The sequence below is a fragment of the Cheilinus undulatus genome, linkage group 22, assembly GCF_018320785.1.
Source record: "Cheilinus undulatus linkage group 22, ASM1832078v1, whole genome shotgun sequence".
In the NCBI taxonomy this organism is placed as follows: Eukaryota; Metazoa; Chordata; class Actinopteri; order Labriformes; family Labridae; genus Cheilinus; species Cheilinus undulatus.
This window is the reverse complement of record NC_054886.1, coordinates 11,408,520-11,425,488: the sequence shown is the minus strand read 5'-3', so window position 1 is coordinate 11,425,488 and position 16,969 is coordinate 11,408,520. Positions and strand designations below refer to the sequence as shown.

Genomic DNA, 16,969 nt, shown 5'->3' with positions numbered 1-16,969 from the left:
TCAAATATATAGGGTTAGGCATACACATCAGGTACAAAATAACCTCAGCTGCAAGGTGAATGTAAACTGCTTGCCTTTAAGCCCATCGTGTTGATGGATCCACAGATTTTGTTGGTCCATTTAGTGATTGCATTAGTTCGCTTGGTTGTTGCTGTTGTAGCTTGACAACCACTGTTGATCCTGTGTTGTTAGCATCTTTGCTAACACACAACTTCTTCACCCCCAGCATGTAAACAAAGATAGGATAAAGGATGGTGGGGCTACTTCCATATACCTCTCCTTTATGACATCAAAGTTAGCCAATCCAGTCCAATTTAGGTCAAGATTTTAAGTCACAAAAAGATGCATGTCAATGAATTGTCATGTCAAAATGTTTGTTTACAGAATTAGCACAGTAAGTAATTCATACCATCTTCACAAACTTTAATTTTTTGTGTCTTCTAATTGACAGACGAGTATATTTTTGTGTTTTCTTCCTGGATGAGCCCCCAAGGTGGCACAAAAATATTAATCTGTCAATAAGAAAACAGAAATAAAATACACAGTCAAGCACAAGCTTCATGTTCTAATGTGGGCCAGTTTTTTCATTTATGTTTTAGAGTTTTTTTGTGGGCCAATTAAAACTGGGCCAAGGGCCGTATTTGGCCCTTGGCCATAGTTTGGACACACCTGCATTAAAGTTTCCAGATTAATCATGAGTATTAACGTTACCAGCCCTAATATTTAATAGATCTCACCATATGTCAGGTATACTCAGTGAATATATTGCTCACCTCCTGGTTGAAAGCCAGATAAAAACCACTCTCTTGAAGTTATACTGAAGGACTGACTTGAGTATCTCTTTGTTTAACTCTTATTTTCCATCCTTTTTCTTTTCCTCTGTGCCGCACCACGTGGAGCCCACATGTTGTGCAGATCAGTCTTTGTGTCAGACTTTACTGCCAGTGTGCTGGTGTGTGTGAATGTTTCAATATGTCTGACATCCAAATGTGTGTATTTTAGTGTGTGAGCACCTTTCTGTCTGTCTTTCAGAACTTTAATTTAAAAATTCCACAATACCAGCTTATGTGTGGGTGTATGAATAAGTGCGAGCATTGTGAATCTCTTGTGCCTCTTCTGCTTCATTGTCATATTCCAGGCTTTTGTGTGTCAGGTCTTTTGCACGCTTTCTGTCTGCGCTGCAGCTTACAGCATGTCTGCAAGTCGACTTTTCTGTGTCCGTGCATGTGTGTGTTTGTGTGGGTTATTTTTCCAGCACTGCTGACAGTAAGTCTGTCTGTCACCTCCAGTCTCTATCTCACACACACAGCCTGTCCTGCTCTGAATTAAATCCTTCCACACACACTGACACCCCAACATTTCGCTCAGATTTATTAATGCCCATTTTTTAATTCTTTAATCCACGTGTGAGCGAGGTGTGTGTAACAGAGAGGATCTGTGTGATGTCGAGGACTTCTCACTTGAAAGAAAACCACCGTTTAGTTAACGCCACACATGGACGTGCACACTGAGCATGCTGCGCCTGTCTCTTCACGTCTGTGTGCATCAGAGTGTGTATTTGTGACTTTGTGCAGGGGGCAGTTGGGCAGGTGCAGAGACAGCTGGTGTGGGCAACTCTAACCGAGGGGGAGGACGGGAGCGAGGGAGAGATTCCTAGAGAATGACATGAATATAGGGTAGCAATTGAGCTGCAAAAGAGGGGAAACGAGTGTTTGTACCAGAGTGTGTGTGTGTGATATTGCCAGTGGTGAAAAATACACTGAGCTAGTGTGCTTGAAAGAGACAGATGGAGAAATGGAGAAAGGCAGGGAGACGCTTTAACCTCTTACTATAAAGTGACAGATTAATCCCAAAAGAAGAAAGTGGTTAGAGGGGGGAGGTGGGAAGGAAGAACTAACAGGGAATTCTGCTTTTCCTTTAGTTGAAAAATATATCCGCAGTCAAGTGTCCTGCTGAAATTCATCTTAAAAGCCTCTTCAGTGTTCATGCACACACAGGTTTTCATTAGGTGCTGCTTTTTTTGTTTTATTTGCTTAAAAAGTGAATGGTTCAGCTCAGTCGGTAGAGCAGGCACCCTTATACAGTGTCTATAGCAGTGTACCTCAACCCAGCTCAACCAAAGAGCCAAATTGTTGAAGAATACATTTGCAAGAGCCACAATGTAAGTGGTGAAAATAGCAATTAAAATAAAGGTGGCAGAAGTGGTCAAAAAAGCAGCAAACACTGGGAGAAATGCGTCGAAAAAGGGCAGAATGTGGCAAAAATGGGTGAAAATTGACCATAAAATAAGTTAAATCTGGCAAAAAAAACTGTCAAAAAGTGGCAAAACTCTGAATAAAGGTGGGAAAAATGGGCAAAAATCTGAAAAAGGTGGGAAAAATGGGCAAAATCTAAAAAAAAGGTGGGAAAATGGGTAAAAATGGGCATTTGATGGCAAGGGGCAGCTTAAATGGGCAAGAAGTGGCTAAAAGGGACAAAAACGGGGGGGAATGGCAACAAAATTAGTTACTGGTGGCAAAAACATGGAGAAAAATTGATGAAAAGTGACTAAAATGGGCAAAAATCAGAAAAAAAAGGTGGAATCTAACTGCAAAAGGCGGCTTAATGGGTGAGAAGTGGCAAAAACAGGCAAAAGGGGCAAAAATTGCAAAAAGCAGGATAAGAATTTCAAAAACGGGTGAAAAGGGACAAAAAGAAGTGGAAAAAGGGGCAAACACTGGGGGTTAAGTGGCTAAAAAGGGGAGAAAATGGCATAAATGAGTGAGAAGTGGTAAAAAAAATGCAAAAGGGGGAAAAAAGGTCAAAAAGTGGCGAAATGGTGGCAAAAAACGAGTGAAAAGTGACTAAAATGGGCGATAAGGTGGAAAAATGGGCAAAACACATCACGAAGGGGCAAAATGGAAAATAGGTGGTATTTAATAGCAAAAGGCAGCTTAAATGGGTGAAAAGGGGGAAATAATTACAAAAAGCAGGATAAAAGTGTCAAAAAGAAGTGGAAAAAATTGGAATATTGTTTCAAATGAAGACATTAAAGAGCCACAAATCACCACAAAAGAGCCACATGTGGCTCCAGAGCCACATGTTGAGTATCACTGGCCTATAGTCTTCATAGCACTGGTCATGGGATCAGTTCCCGGTCTCCCCCCAACTCTCAGGGTTAATGGAAAGTTTTGTGTTTTTTAGGTTTGCTTGCTTTATAAATTTTACAAACAATGCACTATTGTATGAAACTATTTTCTATTTTACTGTGTTAAACCACTAAATATACTCATTAAGAATACCCTCATGTTGCCGGTTTCTTTGTCTCTCTCTTTTCTCGGCCACATGTGGCGTGAGAGACACAAAAGTGGTGTGATAGAAAGACACTGCCCTCTAGTGTTGAGATGGTGGCGCTAGTCAGCCACTGCACCACGCCATGCAGAGAGGCAGAAATGTTTTTGCTGGAATATTTTCACATAGTTGCATAACATAAACACAGTCAAGGATTAAAAATAAAAGATTATGATTTCTTTCCATGTCATTGAAAAAATATTCAGTACAGTGTGTGTGTGTTCAGCAGGTTGGTTTTCTTTAGCTGAACTTTTTTTCCTGCGTGTTTCAGGAGGAGGCCATTCCAGAGCTCGAGATAGATGTGGACGAGCTGCTCGATATGCCCAGTGACGTTGAACGGGCAGCCAGGGTCAAGGTGGGATAAAATCTAGGCTTTAAGCATTTAAAGACACAGACATTTTAAAGTCTTAATGTTTATTCATTGTTTTTCTTGTATCGTTTTGCAGGACCTTCTGGTTGACTGTTTTAAACCTACTGAGGTGAGTTTTGTTCTTTCATACCCCATAATTTGTTTGGAGTTTTGTTTCTGAATCTTCATTAATGTATACGCTTTGTTCCCCTTCCTTCCCCGTAGGACTTCATCTCAGAGCTGCTCGACAAGATCCGAGGGATGCAGAAGCTCTCCACGCCTCAGAAGAAATGATGGCATCCCTCTTCTTCCTCTTCCTCGTTCTTCTCCTTCCCTACATCTCCTCCAACTCAGCCCTCGCCTCCTGTCTTCCTGCCGCACTTTCCATGCTTTTATTTTGAAGTCGGTTTCAGTTGTTCTTCTTTTTAAACTTCTTTCTTCTTCTCTTTTCTTTCATCTTTCTCTTGTTGCCTGGATTCAGCCCTATTAATTGCTTTTAATATGAAGTTTTAGTGGACTTTGTGTCATTTTTTTCTTGACTTCCTTCTAAAAAAATTCTGTCAGATGAGGAAAAAGCAAAGAATGCAAAATAACCAGGTGCGAATATTCACAAGCGATTTATTGGTCTCAATCCAGGCACTTTTCTGTTTCACTCCTGCTCCTCCTTGACTCTTTGTTTGGCTTTACTCTTCTTCCTCGTCCGGCTCTTCTTCTTCCTCCCACCCTGCTGCGTACCGCCCTCCATCTGTTTGAGGAGAAAGGCAAGAGGAGATGAGGCCTGTAATTATTGAAAGTGGAGCGACCCAGACTGGGAAGAGGAACAACAGCGTGAAACGGCCAAGAAAAGAGCGAAGGGGGAAGCAGCCAATCAGGAGCTTAATCATTGTGAATATCTCAACCAATGAGGCTCCTTTTTTATTTAACTTGTACATGAGCTAGCTACCTACCTGGATTCTTTTGATATTTTCTCATCAGTTTGAGGGCACCAGGACATTGACTTGACTAGTTTTTTATTGTCAACTTTTTGGGGGTCCATATAGTCTTTTCAGATCATTTCCCCCTGTAATCAGAGGCATTTGCTACAGTGGTGCATTTACAGACTGTCTTTCCTTGTGTGTGTATCTTTTGAAACTCTGCACTATGTCATTTTGGGAAGAAAATCCGAAACCTCTGACCACAAAGAATAATGTATGATGTATCTTTAGAGCAACGAGAGGAAAAGCTGATCCCTTGAAATAGTGGTTGAACCTTAAAAAGTCACTGGTTGGCTGTGGTGGTCATACAGTCCTACTAATTTTAGAAGTAAAAATCTTCCTTTGAGGCTAGAGTAGAAGTAGGTTCTCTTAGGTCGGGTGTGCTGGAGTAGAATTAAATTTTGGGGGGAGAAAAAGCTATTTTTCTTTCTTCAAATGCGTGGTGCAGTCATAAGAGAGGCTCCTCAAAAGCCACTGCTGTCCAGTCTGCACATAAATATGTACGTCTGTGTGTTGCTAAATGCTACGTACGTGTGTTGCTACATAATGTACAGCAACATTTATAATAGGGGTGTTTTTTCTGGCCTGTATATTCTGCTGTTCTGTACGAAGACTTAGATTTTTAGTATAGGACTGGTTCCTTTATTTAGTTTTGTTTTGTCACACACATTGACAGTCCGACAGGGGGACCCTAACAAAGCTGCCTTGTTTTCTTTCTTTCTCTCTGTGTATAACCTCCCTCCTCTTCTTAATGTCTCTCCTTAAACCTTTGACATTATTCAGTCCACCACACTGGTTCAGCGTGGTCACACATACATGGAAACTCAAATATCTCCAAGGCTCAACGTTGGTGTGTTGCTGTCAGCAGACACACCAATGAGACGTCTGAATGAGAGGGTGGGAGGCTACTATTTTGTACTGAAGCTGTCTAGATGCGTTCAACCTTCTTTCTTCCCCTCTTGTATCTCATTCACATCCAGGCCACCCATAGGGCGGATAAAATGCATTCACACATACAGCTGCTTCATACACAAACATACAAGGCACTGAGCGAAAGAGAAGTCCATTGCCATCACATCATTTGTGTTTCCTGCTGCAGCTGCCAATCATCTCCAAGAATAAGCCATCTGTTTCCTTCCCTGAGCCAATCAGGTTGGAGACAGAAGCCCACCAGCCAACCGGTGAAGCAGCAACGTTTGCTGCGATTCCTTTGGCCAGGAGCTGACACCTGCGGTGACGGCAGACCTCCACCATCCGTCTCTTTCTCTCAACACACAGACACATACACACGCTCGCTCACTGCCCCTTTTTCATCTTGCTGCTCCGTCATTTCTCCCTGGCATCCCCCCTTCTCTCTCTCTCTCTCTCTCTGTCTCTTCCCCCCCTGCTCATCCCACCCATTTTCATCCTCATGTCAACCTTCCCCTCTCCCTTCTCCATTTTCCTTTCCTTTTTTTAAGAAAAAAAACAGATGTTGCCTTAGGTATTATTTATGTTACACAAACCAAATAAACGTGAGACATTCATTTTTAAAAAGGTAACACAGACTGCTAAAATGTGTGTTACTGAGCAGAACTGCGGCGTCTTCTGTCGCTCCTTTTTTTGGTTTTGGAAAACAAACTGAGATTCTTTTTTTTTTTTGTAGAAGTGAGTGTTTAATACTTAGGCCTTGATACGGTGATTTTGTTTAGATAAGACAATGTTCTTTACATTTACCATTTGAATACTGGTCTGTTTTTATTGTGATCATGACACTTCTCAATGCCAGGCCTTGGATTCACATGTAGTTGAACAGAAATCCATTCAGATACATTTTGGTGCGATTGCTTTTGCCTTTTTGGTGTGGTTTCCAAATCAAGCCTGGTCTGCATTTTTTGGAGACGGTCTGGTCGTTGGGTTTGTTGGCAAGCTCAATCAGTTGCTGCATTTGAGTGGATTTTGATTTCTAAATCCAGGTTTGGATTAAACCTTCTTAGACTGTTATTGAGAAGTCTGTTTTTTTACTGTTGGGGAAAATTGCAAAAAAATATATTTACTGATTATCATCATTGAGGCTAAATACAAGAGCTAAACTGAATGGATTGGAAGAATGTAGGTGATTTTTGGACAAGGATTAGATCAAACCAACAAACAAATGTAGCAATATCAACAACAGGTCTTGTTTTTGCCCAATTTTGTTACACTTTTATGCAACTTTAATAAAAACATGTAAAATGGATTTTCTGTGTTTTGTCTTTTTTGGGGGTTCTTTATGTCCTGTTATGGAGGGAAATATTTAATTATACAATATTTTATAAGCTTAAGTTTGACAAACTATCATCTTGAAATTTAAGGATCAAATGCTGTGCAATTGATTACTTTTATATGTGTAGGCTTGCTGTTAGAAGGCATCGTTGTTTACAGCTTTGCAATATTCAACATGTTACACCATCGTAAGCAATGTTATTAAATCCACCAGCAGACATGCAACATGTCTGCTGTCAGAAGAGCCTGTTGGTCAAATGAAATGAAATCCACCATCATCTCTTTCATGATTCACCTGGCATTCTTGATTACTTTGGTGCCATCTTGTGGTGAAACTCTGTACGACAGTGGCAGGAATATTACTAACAGTATTTTTGTGTTTCTTCTCAGCTGGTGAATTTTGTTCTAATCACAGAGTGGTTAGAGCAAATATAGTCATCGGACATGCAGATGCTACATGGTAATGTCATATTGTCTCCTTGAATTTGGACAAATTACTCCTGCCTCTTCAGAATTAACATTCCTGGGAAGTTAAGGACCTGTTTAATGCTCTTTAATGTTTGATTTTTTTTTAAGCAACCATTCAACATGAACCTCAATTACGATGCTCACTTGAGAGATTGATCATGAATCAGGCTAAAGGGAAGCCTGTCTACATCTGACTGCATCCATTAAGATCTTTTTTTTTTTTTTTTTTTTTTTTTTTTTGTAATTTGCAGGATACATTTCAATATCCAAAGAAGACTTTCTCTCTGCCCTGTGACACAAATGTTAGTTCATTACTATCAAGCATTTCTTTGTAGACTCTAAGAAATTCAGTTCGCGTCCCGGTCAGGGCCTTTCTGTGTAGAGTTTGCATGTTCTCCCTGTGCATAGGTGGGTTCTCTCTGGGTACTCCGGCTTCCTCCCACCACCAAAAACATGCTCGTCAGGTTAAGTGGGGACTCTAAATTGGTCGTCGGTGTGAATGTGAGCATGCCTGGTTGTCTGTCTCTAAACAGTATGTCAGTCCTGCGATTGACTGCCGATTAGTCCAGGGTGTACCCCGCCTCTTGCCCAGTGACAGCTAGGATAGGCTCCAGCCAGGCGTGGCATGCAGATTCTTGGAGCAGACACCTACTGACCACTGTAGCAGGGCCCATGCTCACAGGTTCTCCCAATCAGACACCTGGTTGGCAGCACCTGGGGGTACCAGCAGCTCAAAACAAGAGTCAGTGGCAACAGCAAAATAAGCTGTTTGGCATTGGCAGAGAAGATCTGGCAAATTTTTAATTGGCATAACCCACATACTCAGCTCTGCTGCTCATCCCACAAATGCATGTTCCTTACAAATGTGGCACCATTTAAAAGGGAAATAAACAGGCTTGCCATCGGTTTAAGATTAATTGCCAAGAACCATTGTTACAACAAAGAAATAATCTACCAAACACAAATTTCCTCCCTTTTTGTGCTAAGTTTATTAGAATGAGTTACCTTCACAGTAATGGCAGCTTGTCTACTTCCTTGTTTTGTGTTGAAGATTTCAGCACTAATTATTGGCCTGTTTAAGATCAAACTAAAGCTTAACCTTGAGAATCAATATAATATCGTATCAATTTGTACAGTGTGTATAAATGGTAGAATCTGTAGTCCCGAGGATATGGTATTCAAAATCACTAATTCTAACCAAAAATATTGAAAATCAAATTTAAAAAAATCAGTTTAATCATTTAAAATTGTTCAAATGCATAGACTGCATGCATAACAACTTATTTTTTTTTTGTTTTTCATTTTAAATGGCAAGATTTGTTTTCTCCACATTTTAAGGTATCCTCTTCAGGTGACTTGAAATATAATAAGTTGGCTAATAAATTTGTTTCCATGTTTGTCAAAAGTCTTGCATATTGTGTGTTCCCTATGACTCACGTGTTTTATTTTTGTCTAATAAATGTTGCAGATGTTGCTGAGAACATATGGCTTCTGTTTTGAATGTTTGATAATGTTGGTTAATTGAAGTAAATATTTTTTTCCTGTTTTAATATTGACTGACAAGTAGCCCTTACAAAAGCTTGTCCAGGGAGCCAAGATTTGGGTGACTTTTTGAGGTCTAGAAATTAAATCCACATCAGTTAATCCACCACTGAAGGTAATTTTTAACAGTTTTTATCCCATTTTCAATCTTACCTTTCAATTTTAATATTAGCTATTCTGTTTAAGTAATAAACTAGTTCACAGATCATTTTATAGAAAGTTGAAATGTATTTTTAATAAAGTCATACATTGTGCAAAGTGATAAAATGATAAATTAGCGTTTTTTTATTTCGAGTAAAAAAGGCACATTTTTCCTTTGTGTAAGGGGGCGTCTGAGTTTTACTCATAAAATCTCGTTCATTTGTTGTCTAAGTGGTTTTTATTGAGTATAGATCACTGAACTATTCATTAAAATCAATTTAATGGCATCATTTGTGCTTTTTATTTCGACAATTCTCATACTCCTCGTCTACTTGTATTACCCTACGTAGCGGACTTGCCTCTCGCAATATGGCGGCGACGTCGACGTACAGTCAGCCAGTCAATGGGGCGTCTATGTATGTTATGTCAATGTCTATTGGCCAGCTTTTGTAGTTTCCAGCAACAAAGTGGCTTGTGATTGGTTCACTAAACCTGCAACACAACTTTGATTGGAGAAGCGCTGTCCGTGATGGTCGCCCCAATTGGTCAATCCACCAGTAAATCTAGGCTTTGATTGGCTGAAGTTACTGGTTGTAGAGTCTGGTAAAGTGGTGAACTGAAGACTGGAGTGAAGAGGAAGTACTTTTTAAAATGGAAATATAACAAATGTTACATTAACTTTCAACAGGCTAGTGGAGGGAGGAGGTAAGTAGGCTCTCAGGTCTTTCGTAGTAAACGTAGGGTTATCTACGTGCTAACAACATTGCCTTCGTGCATGGACGGCTTTACATTACTTGTTAATCCGTGTGCAGTTGGAAGAATAGATCGGTTCTGCTGATGTTCAACGTGCTGATTATTAGTTTGAAATCTCTGTTGTCAAACACGGAAAAATTATATAGAAATGTTTTATATTTCACTGACTCATATAGTGTCATCAGTGACATGAGCAGGAATTCATTCCCTCACTGAGGATTTCAAATGTTAGCTAACGTTAGTGTTGCACTTGACTTCACTTTGGTTCATTTGCCTTCTTATTTGATATAAAAATGCAGCGGCGATTAGCAGTTGTCTCTCCAGTTGTATAAATAGATAGACTGTCAGTAAAAACATGCTGTAGTTGCAGTTTTTGCTTTAATTTTACTCATTCTACCACAGCTAAGTCCATAATGTATCCGTCTTACTGTATGACATCACGGAAGCCACCATTTGTCAAGGTAGCGAAATTAAACGTAACACATGTCCGGCGAGGACTCAAAATAATATCTTATAAATAAGAAAAAGCCAGGGTTTACCCCTTGTATTTCATTGTAGCAGTTGCCTTTTAAGCTATACTAACAGAAGAGGCAGGATTTTCGTGTTTTTTGTTCTGGTGTGGTCACTCTTTACCAAGCAAAGGTCGGTCATTTCCGGTCTCGTACTGTGTATTTCAGGATGGCTTGACAGAGATGAGGAAGCCATAAGGCTGCTCGATGTCCCGCGGGCTTTGCCATACTATTCTTTTTCAGTTTCTGGTCCAGTCAGCTGCAATATTAATAATAATAAATCTCTGCCTTACAAACAGAGTAGTGTTTTTTATCTATATGACAGCTTACAGTGCCCCAACTGTTTATTATTACTGTAACCAAGCCAGCTGTAGTGTCGTATTTTATCAACATCACCCATTATGGGGAAGAATAGAGCTATGAAATCGGCAACATCTAGTGTCGACAAAAACTCGATATGCAGCCAAGATGGAATAAAACAGTAAAAAATATGAAAATGGACATTCATTGATTTTCTATATGTGTTCATTCAGTGCTAAAATCTGAGTACCTGCTACTTTGGTGGTGGATTTTTACAATTTTTTTGTTTGTTTTGTCAAATGTTGTTTTACATTTTGACAGAAAAAGTTAGCAGAATTTATAATTTTCAGCAAATCAATATAAAGTGCAAAAGGCAGTTTTAAAAAGAAAAACTGTGTACTAAATGATAATCCTTCATCAATGAAATACTCTAATTTGAATTTGTTTATGTGTGTATGTTTCGTAGCCAGCCATGCCTGCTCAGCCTCCTGTGAGGGAGCCAGAGGAGGAGATGGAGGCAGAAGGAGAGTCACAGCTCCCTGAAGCCAATGGAGACTTGGAGCAACCAAGAGAGAATGATGGAGGAGGTGGAGGTGGAGATGAGACTATGGAGGAGAGCACAGAAGAGAGGGACAGCGACCTGGAGGAGAGCGAGGAGGAGGAAGAAGAGGAGGAAGAGGAGAGCTCAGGTAAAGCAATGCACCATGCTACAAAGTAGCTGGCTTCTTCACCAAGAGAAAGATGGAGATTCTGTAACTATCGTGTTTTCACTGTAAGTCTGTCTCTCTGTGTTCTCTGTGAAGAGATGGATGATGAAGACTGTGAGCGAAGAAGAGGAGAATGCCTGGATGAGATGTCAGATCTGGAGAAACAATTTCAGGAGCTTAAAGAGAAGTAAGTTTAAAAAGAAGAAATAGAGGAGCGTTACAATGTGTCTGTTTGGTGTGTTTGATCTGATGAGCGGCTTTACTTGCAGGTTGTTTCGGGAGCGGCTGAACCAAGTGAAGGTGAAGCTGGATGAGGTGCTAACAGGAAAAGCTGGAGAATACAGAGAACCACTAGCTGCACTACAGAACAGCATGCAGATACGGACACAAGTGGCTGGTTAGTAAAATACTACTTTGACCCTCATACTGTTGGCACATGATGTTTAAACAAGGAGTTAAATGTATTATTACCTTTATGGGTCATTCAGGATTTTATTAAAAACATCTTGTTAACATAGCAATTCCAGAGACATAAACTAACAGTGTGTGTTTTTGGATGTAGATGTTTTTTTTCTCTCCTCTATTATTATCAGTGTATGACGCCTGGCTAGTTGGTGAGGCTCGCCGATGTGTCATGTGTTTTGTTGCTCTGATTGGCCAGTTAAGATGTGACAGACATAATGTTCATCCAGTCACACTCTGGGTTTTTTCAAAGCCTCTGCCCTTTCCCAAACACTTAGTACTGAAGGTTTTCCAGATGGATGTGTGAAACAAATCCACCTAGCATGTCAGGTTATGATTGTGTAGCTTCCTGACAGATGTTTTGAATTTGATTGTCTAAAAGATTTTGAACCAGCATCAAGGGTGTTGTTTGATAGATAAGCCAGCAGTTACCCAGTTTAAGATAGCCTGAACCACTAAATGATTAAAACAAAACGAGTGTGCATGATATTGGATTTTTGTAAGTACTGTAAAGAGCACAAAGTGTCTCCTATGGTAGAAGTTATCTGTTCCTCTTAAGTCAGGTGTAGACTGTAAGGGTAGACTGATTATAGGTCTGGCTGATTATTGATGCAGATTTTTGGCATTTAGCTGATCATAAGTATCTGCATTTTATTTTTAACAATAACCATCCAAAATCAGTTAACTCAAAGGTGTGCTACTTTGGCCTTAATGCAGCGTGTGTTTGTCCCTCTGGTTTTGTTTTCACTCTCTACGGTATCGTCTAATGTCCTGCTCACTACATTACCTGACTGGCTTGGCATCACACAACTATCAGCCAATCAGTACTGAGGGCTGGGTGCTACTGACATGGCATCACTTTCTGTTTCCTGCTTCTACAGTGCTGTTTAGTGCTAACTTTTGCCACATTTTGTTTGTTATTAATGCATATTGGCTCCAAATAATGGTTATCAGTGACATTTCGCTACAAATAATTAGGGGTGAGGAAAAAAATCGATACAGCGTTATATCCAAATATTTTGCGTGGCGATATATAGTATCATATCTTCAGTCAAGTATTGATTTTTTTCAAATTAATTGCTAATTTGAGCTAAAGTCTATGATACTGGATAAATAGCACCATTTTCTTTTCTGTCTTGATGATGCTGTTGCGCCCTTTGTTCAGTGAGGTTGGCAGAGGTGACAGTCATCGAGCAGGAGAAAGTTAATACAACCAATATGGCAGCACTGGGGAAGGACAAGCAGGGCACGAACAACATGGACATGACAGATCGGGTTTGCAATGAGTGCCGCATGATAATAATATTTAATAGGGTAAAAATGAAGGCAAGGCTTATGCTAAATCAGCTTAACAGTTAAAAAATGGTATAGATAGCAATATATCGCAATATATGGTATCGCAATACTCACTGTATTGCAAAATGTTTGAAAACGCAATAATATCAAATCGTGACATAAGTACCGTGATAATGTGGTATCGTCGGGCCACTAGTGATTCCCACCCCTACTAATAATCAGTATCAATATTGGCCCTGAAAAACAAGTATCAGTCAAACCGTAGTTCTCCATGCAAACCTCATTGGATTCAAACTGAAATTTTGAGCCAAGACTCAGTTGGAAGCCAACTTTCAGCTGGACTGTGAGTCGTTTGTCATGCCATTTACAGAGGGACAAGACACGACAGCTTTTGGTCTATTGTTTATTTTATTCCCCTCTCCCAACTGATTGCTTGCGATCCTTGTAGGATAACTTCAAGAAACACTCCACCTGCAGTTGTGTCCCAAAACCCCCCCGCCCTGACACTTCCATCCTCTCTCTGTCTCTGTTTACAGGAGTGTACAGAGAGCTGTGTCTGCAGGTGATCAAACACAAACATGAGTGTGAACTACAGGGAGCAAAGCAGCACCTGGAGGTAAGACTAAACACTGTTTATGTGGGACAGGGTTTACTTTGGGCGATGTACTTGTATGTGTATTACTTGTCTATTAACAGAGTGAGCGGACATTGCTGTTTGATGCCATGAAGACAGAACTACTGGAAAAGATAAGAAGACTGGAGGAGGACAGGCAGAATATAGACCTCACCTCAGGTATGAATCCCACATCAGTTTCATTATTGTATTACTGTACTTTTCTTTACTTGTGGTTTAAAGAATTAATACTATTGTACTAAATACAACTCAAAACTTCACCTACACACATTCACTGTATCATACATGCCTAACAAATGCAAAGGTTGCATATTTGAAAAACACATGTTGGCATAAAATATTTTCTTCAATGTGTTGCCATTTGAAGAGCTACACACAATCCAGTTGTCAGTGATTGTAACTGACAGCCAACCTTGCTTGTTTGTAATTATAATGACTCTGTGAATGAAATCTGAAATACTACACCAGTGAGTTCTGATTTCACAGTTTACAGAAGAGAGTGTGCTTAGCACATTATTTGAAAAACATGACAAGCTGTGTTACGGATCATTTTCTCCCTTATTTCAGAGTGGAGTGATGAAATGAGGAGCAAGAAGTGTAAGAGAAAGAACCAACTGGGTCGGTCAGAGAGGAAAAAGAAAGTAGCTCTTGTTTCAGGTAAGATTCTGCCTTTCCTACAGTTCACTCTATTATCCTTCTATCAACCTTGTTTATATGCCAGGCTTTAGATTTTAATTTTCATCTCTGCTGGGGCAAGGAGATAATTATGGTTAATCAAAAGGAGAAATGTCCCTCTCCTGGTTTCAAAAGGGGGAACTTCAGTTTATTGTAGATTCATTTCTCTTCATCATGGAGTGTAATATTTCAGGCCTTTTCTTGTTTTGGTTTTAATCTAATCACAGTGCATTACCAAAAAAAACGTCCAGTATCTCAAACTATAACAATATTCAGAGTTCCTTCAATCCTAAAAAAGTCTTGTAAAAGTGATAAATTGGACATTTGACATTTAAGGCCTTAGAAAGGGTTTATTTTTTACCAGTGAGAGGTCTTAAATGTTGTAAGGCATTTTGATTAAGTCCCAACCCATTATAATTAAACCTCCTGTCTCATTATGATGTCATTTTTTATGCCATATTTATTTTAATTGAATTTATTCTTATGTATGATTTAATTTTATGTCAACAATAAGTGAAATTGTGGTCTTAATCACCTACATTTAAACGGGACATTGTAAATCTTGTGGCCTATTTACCTTCAAGTCTCATCGAATGGTAAGGGAGGAATACTCAACAGTAAAAACATCTTTATAACTGAATGTTAAATCCTTATCTGGGCACAGGCTGTCTGATGATATGAGAGATTCTGGAGCAGCACTAAAAGGCACCTAAAATTACACACGGAGATGCCCCAGCACTACCAAAAACATGCTCTTTAGGTTAACTGGTGACTCTAAATTGGCCGTAGGTGTGAGTGTGAGCGTGCCTGGTTGTCTGTCACTATATTTCAGCACTGTGATTGACTGGTGACCAGTCCAGGGTGTACCCTGCCTCTCGCCCAGTGACAGCTGGGATAGGCTCCAGCTCCCCCAACAGGATAAGCAGTATAGAAAATGGATGGATGGATGGATTTATCCCATGCGCCTTTCATTTTTGACCGTTTGCCACATAAGAAGTGGTATACATTTTTCTCAGTTCGGGTCTTAGAAAGTCAAATTTGATTTTCAAAAGTTTGTAGGAACCCTGATATTACATTGGACCAATCAAAAAAAAGTTTTATAACAGAAATGTCAACCTTCTGAAAGTTTGGTTCATTTATGCTCTCAGTGCTTGGTCTGTGATCCTTAGGCACAAATCACTGCATCAATGCAAACATGGCACAGAGCTGTTAACCAGTGGCACTGCTGAGGTTGCCTTGATAGCAGCTTTCAGCTTGTCTGTGTTGTTTGTTGTGACATCTCTTGAATTGCACCAATACAGTAAAAGAGAGAAAATGTGGAACCAGTGGTGGAGAAGAGGACATCAGACAAAGCATCGTTCACCCTTACCCTCTAGGATCCGTCTGTTAGAAAGTCTAAAATCCATCCAACAATACCAGACTAAAATTTTATAATACTTTAGAGGGTAAAATACAGTAAAATAAAACAGTAAAATATTGTTTCATCCACCCCTTTTGCTCCTATAAGCAAGTTATAAAGGGTCTAAAATTTTCTTTAAAATTATCTGAGTTAAGATAACAACTATTAAAGTTATCAACTAGCTCCTTGTCTGATCTAAAACCATCAAACATTATTGTTCTTTATCTTTTTTAGTGCCTGTCATGGTTTACATGTCATTTAAATCCCTACTGTCCAGCCAGGCTACAACTGTAAGCTTGTGCTAACAGAACAACAGATATCTTACCAGCTGTCCCTCCTTGTCTCTCAGGGCCGTTCATCGTCTACATGTTGAGGGACATCGACATTCTTGAAGACTGGACCGCTATCAAGAAGGTAACACATGAGCAGCTTTCTTTCCATTTTATCTGTAAATGCACTCCAGTTTATAAGTCTTAAACGTACCAGTTATCATGATTAAGAAAATATTTTGGTTACTTGGAACCTGTGTGTGTTTTCCAGGCAAAAGCAGCTCTCACACCTCTAAAGAAGAAAGTTGAAAGTTAGTCTGGCACACACTCTTAAATCTGCGTACACACAGTTGAAGCTTTTTCTGTAAGTCGTTCTTCTTTATCTTTCAGAGCGGTGATAATAGGAGAAACTTCCTGAAGAAAAGTGGCAAATAAACCAAACTGAAGACACACACACAGACACATTCCCAGCATTCCCACTAACAGTTCAGGTTTTGTCTCCCAGACTGAAACTCAGCAGACTGTTGTGTTGTTTTTATCTGCGCCTTTGACCCCAGCACCCCTCCATCCCTCTGCTTGTTTGTTATCTATTGCTATTTAAAAGAACTTCTTAATAATATGACAACCATGTATTTATAGAATGATTCTTAATGGTGATTAAAAATTTAATCTTTTGTGACACAAGTTTTGCATTTTTCTCAGCTTCTCTTTGGTCTGTGTGAGTCTTTATTGGCTTGGCCAACTTTATTTAGGTGACTATTCCAAAATATCATTTTCAATAACAATTTAACCTGCTTGTTTCCTGATGTTGTCTGAATAAAATGTTGGAAAATTAGTCAGTTTGAACTTAAGATACATAAAAAACAAAATTTTCAACAAACTGCCTAAAAGCTATCTATGATATATAGATAATGACA

General features: G+C 39.5%; 2 protein-coding genes across 2 annotated transcripts in view; both read left to right on the top strand.

The window, feature by feature from the left end:
- ppp1r14bb (protein phosphatase 1, regulatory (inhibitor) subunit 14Bb) overlaps positions 1-6,871 on the top strand; it is a 43,671-nt gene extending 36,800 nt beyond the window's left edge. Inside the window, exons 2-4 of the mRNA XM_041779858.1 lie at positions 3,602-3,685; positions 3,777-3,809; positions 3,905-6,871. Of these exons, the coding sequence (XP_041635792.1) occupies positions 3,602-3,685; positions 3,777-3,809; positions 3,905-3,973 (186 nt within the window). The 3' untranslated portion in view covers positions 3,974-6,871. The remainder of the gene's footprint in view (positions 1-3,601; positions 3,686-3,776; positions 3,810-3,904) is intronic.
- A 2,763-nt stretch (positions 6,872-9,634) lies between these two features.
- brms1 (BRMS1 transcriptional repressor and anoikis regulator) lies at positions 9,635-16,736 on the top strand. Its single transcript, XM_041779638.1, has 10 exons — positions 9,635-9,753; positions 11,077-11,299; positions 11,414-11,504; positions 11,587-11,714; positions 13,612-13,691; positions 13,772-13,868; positions 14,277-14,366; positions 16,133-16,197; positions 16,324-16,363; positions 16,443-16,736. The coding sequence occupies exons 2-10, from the start codon at positions 11,083-11,085 to the stop codon at positions 16,448-16,450; spliced, it is 816 nt and encodes a 271-aa protein (XP_041635572.1). The 5' UTR covers positions 9,635-9,753; positions 11,077-11,082; the 3' UTR covers positions 16,451-16,736.
- Positions 16,737-16,969: the final 233 nt, after the last annotated feature.

What these genes read in the sequence shown, in the direction of transcription:
- brms1 (XM_041779638.1), top strand. Translation starts at nt 11,083, where the DNA reads ATGCCTGCTCAGCCTCCTGTGAGGGAGCCAGAGGAGGAGATGGAGGCA. An exon ending in TTTCAGGAGCTTAAAGAGAA is followed by an intron (nt 11,505 to 11,586) that starts GTAAGTTTAAAA and finishes CTTTACTTGCAG; the next exon opens with GTTGTTTCGGGAGCGGCTGA. An exon ending in ACTGGACCGCTATCAAGAAG is followed by an intron (nt 16,198 to 16,323) that starts GTAACACATGAG and finishes TGTGTTTTCCAG; the next exon opens with GCAAAAGCAGCTCTCACACC.